The 10,372-nt window shown below is 40.6% G+C and overlaps 1 protein-coding gene across 6 annotated transcripts in view; it reads right to left on the bottom strand.

Annotated features, from left to right (window-relative positions):
* Positions 1-2,802: 2,802 nt before the first annotated feature.
* Positions 2,803-10,372, bottom strand: part of RAPGEF4 (Rap guanine nucleotide exchange factor 4) — a 157,432-nt gene continuing 149,862 nt past the window's right edge. For all 6 annotated transcript variants that reach the window (XM_064451608.1, XM_064451607.1, XM_064451609.1 and 3 more), the window contains 2 exons: positions 5,597-5,651; positions 2,803-4,075 (listed from right to left, as the gene is read on the bottom strand). In XM_064451608.1, coding sequence (XP_064307678.1) covers positions 3,948-4,075; positions 5,597-5,651 — 183 coding nt within the window. In that variant the 3' untranslated portion in view covers positions 2,803-3,947. The remainder of the gene's footprint in view (positions 4,076-5,596; positions 5,652-10,372) is intronic.

Below are 10,372 nucleotides of genomic sequence, written 5' to 3'. Positions count from 1 at the left end.
GGCCAGCACCTGGCCTGGCCATTGAGGAAAACAGCAAATCCTAACAAAGCAACAATAGCGAAATGTGCCAGGGGAGGGGGGAGCTGTGCCCTGTGGCTCTTCAGGCTCTATAGCCCTAAATAGAGGCACAGTTTGTGCTCCGTACTGCTGCTTGTGCAAAAAGCCATGCCTGTAGTGGAACCCTGTAATGCAGAACCTTTTCCAAAATGCCCACAGTGCCACCATCCCAGCTCCATGGGGTCTGCAGCCTCACTGGTCCCCGGCAGCAGATGTTTGTCATGAACACTGCCTCCCGGTCACCTCACATCTAGAAACTACAGCTATGACTCTGCCAGTAAATAAAACAGGCTCAGGGGCCTGAGGCAAAGCAGCACGGGCAGGCCATATCGGCATTGTATGACCTGTGACCCTCAGACATAATCATTATTTTGAACAGGTTTATGTTTTTTCAGTCTGAAGTGTTGAAAATAAGGAGGGGGCTGTGCTACCTACAGCATTTATGCTGTTCATGCAAGTGGGTGTGATGGAGGTGTGAAGCCTCCTGGGACCTGCTGGAGGACTGCAGAGAGGGGACAGAGACAGGCCGGACAGGCTGGTCTGTATTTCCTGCTGGCAATGGTCCCTGGTGCATGCTCTGCCACAAATTATGGCTGGACGCTCTCATGCGGTGCCAGTTGGCATGGGCCAAAATCAGGCCAAGCAGTGTGCTACAACTAAAGCCGTACGGACCACCAGTGGCGCAGGTCTGGGGGTGGCCCAACCCCCTTTCACTTGGCTGCGTTGGCATAGCATCCGAGCCCGGGCTTACAGACAGGCCCCCAGAGTCAGCAGATAAGTCTCTACCTTGAAGCAGGATGAAGTTGTGACTCGCTGCTGCAAGCACAGGGGAAGACGGTATGGGTGTTTTGACATTTCAATCTTTCCTGAGTTCCTATTCATTCTTCACACCATACGGTCACTTAGACTTCATACAGCAAGAGCAATACATCAACAGCTACCTTACTGCTGTAAAGTCAACACAGGGAGCGAGAGAAGGCCAGTATGGCTCCCAGAGCCAGAAGGTAGTTTTATTCATTTAATCTCTAGGTATGTAGGCTCTGATCAGCACCATAGCAACTATCTGAGCCACTTGAATGAATTAGATATGGAGATAGCAACACTTGTTATTCATACAGCACCCTTTATTGGAAAATTAACACCAGTTTCATTGAGTAGGTAAACTGCATTCATTTGTTAATATGGAGGTGCCATGAAACCTCTAGTTGTATCACTGGGATATATCTACATGATAGAGACTGTTTGGCAACAAATAAGTAAAACAGTTAGAGGTTCTAAGGAATAAAAGAATAATCCAAGGGGATAAAAACATACTAAACGGATGAAGAATCGGTCTATCTGCAGAACCAAGCTAAAACTTGGCAGCTTTATAAACCAGTTAACATAGAAATAAATGAAAGTCCAAACAATAGGAATAAATCTGGAACAAATAAAATCATAAACTCACAAATGTTATAAATTTATTATAAAGATAAAAATGTCTTCTGAATTAATTGTGTCTCTGTAGTTTCTTCTACTGCATACTTCGCTTCTGGGAAGATTCTGTATCTGAAAAAGCCATATGAAGTATATTCATAGAGCAGTACAAATTGAAATAAGAAATATTTCTCACTTGAAATAATGACACAAATCTCTCTCTGTGTTATTAGCTGGTTTTCCTCTGAATCATCTTGAACTTCTAGTCAGACAGCAAAGTTAAAATAAATTATTTCATCATGCTGCAGAATATTTCTTAACTGTGTAATTCTTTCCTTTGCAGAATGCAGGTACTGAGCAGATAGTGGTTCCATGTGTCAGCATTTCCCTGATGACTCTCGGCTTTTGCAGGACTTATGTTTTGACTAAAAGGATGTAATTATTTTTATAGATACAAAAAAAAATTCCTTATGTGTATACCAACTCCACACAGTCCTGGTCAATGCCAAGAAAAGTATATGCTGCATCTGAGGCAAAATGTAGACTATATTGATGAGGACATCTCCGAAACTTAATTATGAGATAATAGTTGCAACCTGTAATTTCAGGCTTATTCAGTTTTATGACATCCAGCTTTGCAGAGCAGAGCCGATGCGAATGCAATAGGAAAGCCTTTTGCCATTTGAACATCATCGTTCCCTTGGCACGCACACGGCCACCATCAGTGCTTGCCCAGCAGCAGTGCAGCCATCCCGTGGAGTATTCAGGCTAGCACAAATGATCTCGGAGGGGAAAGGGTACGTGCCAGGTCACCTCCTCCCTCATGGCTACAGAACCTGACAGACCTCCTGGGGGTGACTGAAGCCAGAGGCCTCTCGAGTGCCACATTAGCCTAGGTCTCAACTTGAGTCAGCCAACCTGAGGTAAAATCCTGTCCAAGATAAGGTAACTTTTAGTGGTCATATTAGTGACCGAACAGGACAAATCAGTCAGATAGCTAAAATGAAGAACACATCCCTTCCTCATTTAAACCTTTCCAGTTTAAATGTTTTCTGTCTTTACATGGGAGGGTAGGGGGCCTCCTTAGAAACTCTAAACAAACCAGCTAATAAAACCACAGTGTTGCATCACTGCACGGCTGTCATCCCCTGTGGCAGGGATGGATCTGACTGGCTTTACATTGGTCATCCATATCACACTGGATGTAGGCTAACGGCGGTTTTGAGGCTCAGCAAATGACAAGCGACGTTTGCTATATCAGCCAATTAATAGCATGGGTATTTATACACAAATGAAGCCCAAAGTGCAAATAAGGCCAGCGACAAAACCTTTCCGGCAATTACATTTAATAAGGTACTGTGTGTTATTTACAGCAAACATACATCACACAATTCCTACACATAAAATGCACAAAGTATAAAGACAAAAGCTGCTCTCCCATAACATGCTAAACAAAATAAATAAAACTGAATTATTTTGGCACAATAGCTATTACATAAATAAATATTCTGGAACATAATGAATTAACATTTATTTACAGTCTATTGAAAGTGCAAAACAATTGGCTGAAAATTAAGATAGTTGTAAATGCTTAAGACCAGAAAATATGTGTTGACCAGCCACCAATAATTATAGCTGAATTTTAAGGTATTAATGCCTTGAATTAATGTCTTATTCTCTTGAAATCAGTTTGTGCATATTGTGCTCTGTTTGAACCAGTCCTTTGCTACCTTTATGCTATTGATTTTGACAACCTTACTGTTGTAATGGAATTTTGTAAAAACCTGATTGGTAATTTTAAAAAAGTAAAATGTAAACACAGATTAATCTATTTATCATTTAAAATATTTTCAGTCCTGTCAGCTTTCTGAAATGGCCACACTGCTTGCAGTAGTAGGCAGTATGATTAAGATTAGACATTTTTCTTAGTATCTGTTGTATTTCAAATGGAAATATTTGCAAGTCTTCTCTGAATGGATCTATCCCTTGGACCTCTCTTGAACCTACATCCCTTCATCAGATGCATACATACATCTTCTACTGAGGTCAACAGTAGCTGGGCAAGCTAAACTCATGATCAGTTTTGGTCCTGACCTGGAGAATAAGTCATAAAACGCAGATTTTTAATTAGGGAGAAAAACACTGCCTCTCTTAGAATTGTTAGAAGCTTTTTTGTGCATTTTTCACTAACTATTCTATTTTATCTTTTGTCTTTTTTTAATCCATGTGAGAAATCATTTACTACAATTTAAGAAGAATCAACAGTTCACAACATGGCCACCCATACAGCTACAGTGCATAAATTCTTCCTCAGCCAAAGTTCTCTGACAGGCTGGTACATTGTGCGTTGCCTAAGATCTTAGAATATGTTTTTGCTTAGTTCTGTAGTGGCAGTGCGGTAGCAGAGAAAGTGAAGTTCTTAACAAGTGACCTTGACAGGATAAAAGATCATTTCTCATCATTGCTTCAAATGTTTATGCTCGACGCGGTTCTAGTCGGTGAGACATGTGTGATAAAGTTCTCTGGTTGTCAATCACATTTAATTGCCGCACATAGCTCCGAACATCCTGATGGTTCTTATTAGTTAGGGCTGCGTCGGGATCTGGTGAAAGAGAAATGATGTAGGATTGATACACTTAAACGAACAAATGCCTGAACAGAATGCATAACTCTTTACAAGCTGTCACAGGAAATGCCAGATCCTGGGGAGTTTAAAAAAAATTATTTAGAAATCACTCTCTTTGAAACCTTTTCTCCATATCTGATAGTCTTTCTGGTTACTACTCCCACAAATTAACTTTTTTCTCACATATACTTGGCTACATTTACTAAAATTGATGGCCCTTGGTTACAGTTTTATACACCACCTTACTAGTCAATAGCTATAAATTATATAGCTAACTAGTATGATTTAAAGCTGCCCATCTGCTTTTGAATCAGCAGCGTTCACAGATTCAAATCTACATAATTGATTTGAGCTTCCTTTCATGAAATATTCCCATATCTGGCTCAGTAACACTGTAGTGCTTAGTGGCTGCCCCATTCAAGGCTCAAAATTGACTACCTGTTTACATTACTTAACATAACCACATTATACCTACTTCACCAACAATTATGAAATACCACTAAGTTAAAATCTCAGTATCTTCAGCCTCACAGTGAACAGCTTACAATTTAATGAAATGTGTTAGGTAACTTGGTAACTTAAACTTCTCTAAAAATAAGATACTGGAGCTTCTACTATATATCAATACACATACACAAAACCCATGGAACTCAGATACAGTAGATCCATCTACTGACATTTTGTTATATCATGTACAGTGAAAATCCACTTCCATTTCTAAATATGTGGAGGTCTCACTAGTGCTTAATACATTAAAATTAAAAGACACATAGCCAGAAAAAACCTTGATGGCGAGAGAAAAAAAAACCTCCCATAACTTGATCTTCTGCAGTTAAGCTTTGACCCAGATGGAAAGAAACAATTTTTATTAAAATGTGTTGTGTTATTTATTCTGTTCTTTTGAGAAAGAGGAAGGCTGTTGTGAGGCAAAATGAATGACGTGCTGAGGAAGAGCCAGTGTGACTGGGACTGACAGTGCACCTGGGTGGGTGAGACCCACAGAGCAAGCCTGTCTGACCATACAGCTCTGTCATCTTACATGGCCTCAAGTAAGTTCTGGTAATTATACCGACAAACAGGTTTTAGGTTCATCACTGTATGCAGTTCTGTCATTTATAAACGTCATGTTTCCGGACTGGTTTCCTACTAAAAAATATTGTTTATCCAAGCAAGTATCTTGCATGTATCTGTGTGCTGTCTGCTAGCTTTATTTCAACCGCTTCTGAACCAGTGGCTAATTACAGCCGATTCTAATTTGACAGATGTGTAGAGATCTCACAGATATTTAACTCCTTCACATGCTTGGAAAAGAGGTGGAGGAGAAGGGGCCTATTAGAGCTTCCTGAAGGATATTTCATCCTATGAAACATCGGAGGATCCAAAGATGGAAGAATCACTGGAAACCAGGATTTTCAGTTCTAGTACACACAGAATTAGTTGTAATTACTGTAGCTACTGATGATAAAGCTGACTGTGCAGATGTTGTAATACACTTACTGAAAGATTGGCTTCGGCAGAATTTCACCGTCCTGACAGTGTTGGCAATCATGCGCTGGAAAGAAAAGATGGGATGCAATCAGAGAACAAGCACTGTATTTCATCATCATTTAAACGAAGCACCTAACTGTGCCTGAGTGTGAAGACATATGCCAATAAAAGCAGTCATATGAATGAAAATATAATTTTAATGCTGATACCCTCATATGCAGGGTGTGATTTGCATTTACACAGGCTTTAAATGAGTGTGAGTATAATTTACATGCGCTCAGAGAACCCTTTCCCTTACTTGGATGCTGTAAAAGGCCTTAACTAAGAATGAAAATCAGCCCCTTCAATGTGCGTTTCCTTGATAACATCTTCCCACATTCAAAAGTAAAAGGAATATTATGTAGAACACCTTGGAGTATGTACACATCTTAATTTTAAGACCATCAGTTCCCAGTAGCAAGGCCATTTCTAGAACATGCTCAGCAATTAAAGAGCTTTCACCTTTCATAGGAGTTTGAGCTTAAAATGCAGCTTATTAAATGTAGTTTATTATTAAATGTAGCTATTCTGAAACAGATCTAAAATATTTTAATTCTAAAGCACAAGTTCCCAAAAGATTTAGGGAATTTGGACATGGGTCTGCTTATATTGCTCCTAAAGTCATACGTATTTACAAGTGGAAAATAAGTAGATTTCAAGTAAGAATAATTTTTATCCTATGCTAATTTTCATACCTCTTCAAGCCATTACTACTAGGCAGATTTTCTAAGCCACTTACTTTGCAAACATTCTCATATTTGTTCAGCATTAGGCATGTGAATAAGCCCCATTGACTTCAGTGGAACCTCTTAAATACTCAAAGATAAGCACCTGTTATAATACTGGACTGAGACAGAATGCACCGCATATTACAGTGCTGGTTCTTCAAGTCTAACACAATCAAATGAAAATCAAACCAATATGAACATGTAAACATGAAAGTTTCATAACTCTATGGATTCATATTTGGCTCTGTTATGTGATGTCTACCTGGACTTCAGCTAAGCCTTTGACACTGTCTCCCACAGCATCCTCCTAGAGAACCTGGCGGCTCATGGCTTAGACAGGTGTACTTTTTGCTGGGTAAAATCGGGCTGCACGGCTGAGCCCAGAAAGTTGTGGTGAATGGAGCTAAATCCATTTGGTGGCCGGTCATGAGTGGGGTTCCCCAGGGCTCAGTGTTGGGGCCAGTCTTGTTTAATATCTTAATCAATGATCTGGATGAGGGGAACGAGTGCAACTTCAGTACGTTTGCAGGTGACACCAAGTTGGGTGGAGTGTTGATCTGCTCAAAGGTAGAAAGACTCTGCAGAGGGACCTGGACAGGTTGGATCGATGGGCCGAGGCCAATTGTATGAGGTTTAACAAGGCCAAGTGCCAGGTCCTGCACTTTGGTCACGACAACCCCATGCAACGCTACAGGCTTGGGGAGGAGTGGCTGGAGAGCTGCCTGGCAGAGAAGGACCCGGGGGTGCTGGCTGACAGCCGGCTGAACATGAGCCAGCAGTGTGCCCGGGTGGCTGAGAAAGCCAACAGCGTCCTGGCTTGTATCAGGAATAGTGTGGCCAGCAGGAGCAGGGAGGTGATCGTGCCTCTGTACTCGGCACTGATGAGGCTGCACCTTGAATATTGTGTTCAGTTTTGGGCCCCTCAGTACAAGAAGGACATTTGAGGTGCTGGAGTGTGTCCAGAGAAGGGCAACAAAGCTGGTGAAGGGTCTGGAGAACAAGTCTAATGAGCAGCTGAGGGAACTGGGATTTTTTAGGCTGGAGAAGAGGAGGCTGAGGGGAGACCTTATCACTCTCTACAACTACCTGAAAGGAGGTTGTATTGAAGTGGGTGTTGGTCTCTTCTCCCAGGTCACTAGAGATAGAATGAGAGGAAATGGCTTCCAGCTGCATCAGGGGAGGTTTAGATTGGATATTAGGAAAAGTTGCTTTACTCAAAGAGTGGTCAGGCATTGGAACAGGCTGCCCAGAGAGGTGGTGGAGTTGCCACCCCTGGAGGTATTTAAAGGACGTGTAGATGTGGCACTTCAGGGCATGGTTTAGGAGACATGGTAGTGTTGGGTTGATGGTTGGTCTTGATGATCCTAGAGGTCTTCTCCAACCTTAATGATTCTATGATTCTATGCTCCTATTTCAAGGAGAGACTATAAGAGTTGAACTGCACCAGCCAACCTGATGAAGTCTCAGGAGTGTCTAACTTCAAGGGAAGCTTTGCTAAGGACACTTCATTTTTAAGAGGATAGCTAGTATTGTTTGATGTGCTTTCTAGATGGATTGTTAATACACACACTAATTTTTCACACTTGCAAATGTTTAGGCTTTGAAGCTTCATTTCAGAATGACCTTTGGAGCTAGACTGTAGGCTCAGTGTTTGATTAGTTTAGTATTAAGCTTCATAAGTGAAAATTAGATTTATCAAAAAAGTGTGTTCTGTGGAATAATTTTACTTTTTTCTTTATGTGGGGAATTTGTTCTGAAAAAAAGCACAGCATTCAGAATAAGTGCTGTAGTGCTTTATTGTACTGAAAGACAAATTACGTGCGTAGCAAAAGTTTCTAAAAAGTTTTCAGTATTTCTGAATTTCTCATATGGGCTATTCCACGCAAGGAAAACCGAAGTGGCAATGAATTTGTGTGACTTCTGGTTGAAGGCTGAACTGCCAGGCTTCCTTCAGATGGCTGAAAGGCTTCATTTTGTGGAGTTACTTTGCCTATTCTGAGGATAATCTCATTCAATCTGTGCATTCAGAAGTATCCCGGCAATGATGAAACATAAAGGAATAAAGTGTTAAGGCAGAATAAATGGAGAAACTGTGGCCAGAAGACAACATTGCAACCCAATGGAGAGATTCTGGAGCATTATGTATCCTTGAAGAGCTCCTTTCACATTGCTTTTTTCCAAGTGCTGTTGTACTGCCTAACACAAACTCAAAAGAGCTCCTCTTTGGAAGGTGCAAACTGAACAGAAAAACAGCATATGAAGCGAAAGCGACTTTTCCTTCCTGAATCTTGTAGATAAATTGGATTGTCTTCTTTCAATTCAAGAAAATTAGAAATGTACTGAGAAAATGTTCAGATGAAAGTTTAATTACCAGTTCCTTATAATTTTTCTTCAAATAGAGGATTACCTCTACTTAATGCCTGCAAAAATTAACCTCCGTTTGCTCACTGTGCTAAGAAAGACCATTACTGAAAAATCCATACAAACTTAAATTTGGATCTTTCTGAAATAGACACAACTGCATAATATAACAAGCAACTGCTACTACCAGCAGGCTATATATACACAACAATACCTTTCAAGTTTTATGCAGTCTGGAATAGTGGCAGCAGGCCAGCACATTATCTTCTAATCCATTCCAAACCCAGGTTTCTAAATGTTATAAATATTCATATATGCCATAGAAAACTACTAAGGGCTTTAGTCACACACTTTTTGCATAATCTTTATGTTCCAAAAATGAAAGAATGTTTGCCCTTTTTTTGCATAAGGATCAGAGTGTGAATTCCCTTTTGTTCATCTCCACAAAACCCGAAAACCAATATGCACAGATTCTTTAATCCTCATTTCACACCTGAAGGGTGAAGAGGCTTGACAAAAAGAAGCATCAGTGGCTAACATCATGGCACTGTCTTGTGCTGCCATGGCAGGTCAGCACTTTCAGAGCTCTTTTGTGACTTCTGCTCCCTCTACAGGTGCCATTTCAGAGACATTCTGGGTAGTGTAACATGGAGATGGTGATCACGGAAAGTGATCTTTGTTCAGGCTGTCTGATAGCTTGAGAAAGGCATTGATAAAGTTCCCAAATAATTGCATCTTCCCTCTGTCTATGAATACAAAATTCTGTACTGGCAGTCGGGCAGCCATAGTTTGAAAAAAGTGGAAATCAGTAGTTTATACCACACAAGGTCATGGACTATATGCCAACCTAGAAGAACATCTGAGCAACACCATGGTGGAAACATCTTGTATCTTGTTTCCATCAGCTTCTTACAGTGAGATAAATAAAAGACCTTCAATACTTCTCTAAAACAATGTCTTGTTTGGTGTTGAAGACAAAGCCTTCTACTAAAGACTTATACTACTATTACCAATAAATTAGTTATTCTGTCCACTTACTGACAAAAGTATAAATAACACGTTCCAGGCTGGATTTTGAGGCCAAATGCTTATTTCCTCCATCCCCCTCTTTGTTTCATGCAAAAAAAGGGCATAGTGAAAAGCACAAGTACAATGCAAATACAAAAAGTATACCTATTTCTGACACATTCAATATCATTTGTCCACAAACTTTCCTCTTTACACATAGCTGTGGCTCTGTCACACATGGTATTCTCTTCCCTGGCTAGCTGTCCCTGCCCTCCCACTCCTCAAAGCCTCCTCCAAATACGAGGCATCCATGGGGATCAGGACATGTGGAAGGGGAAGAAGGAGCAGGCAGTTACAAAGGCAGCAGCAGGTAAAGCTCAGCAACTCTGCAGAGTGATGTCCCCCACTACTGCCAATACCACAGTTCTGTCACTACACCTCTGTAAAGACCGATTTATAGGAAAGTGTAGCAGGGAAAAATTGACTCAGTCACTAATGTGGTTTAACACCATCTGTCTGTTTTTCCCTTCTTCTCTAGACAATTTTGTCAAATTTGAAAAAAGAACCCAGAGTTTTCAAACATAAGAAAGCTCCTACCAATTTTCTGTGAAAATAAATGGCTGTGGACAAGAGAAAGATCATGTAAGCA

Source organism: Phalacrocorax carbo, chromosome 5 (assembly GCF_963921805.1).
Source record: "Phalacrocorax carbo chromosome 5, bPhaCar2.1, whole genome shotgun sequence".
NCBI lineage: Eukaryota > Metazoa > Chordata > Aves > Suliformes > Phalacrocoracidae > Phalacrocorax > Phalacrocorax carbo.
The sequence above is the reverse complement of the archived record's forward strand: the minus strand, read 5'-3'. Positions and strand labels throughout refer to the sequence as shown.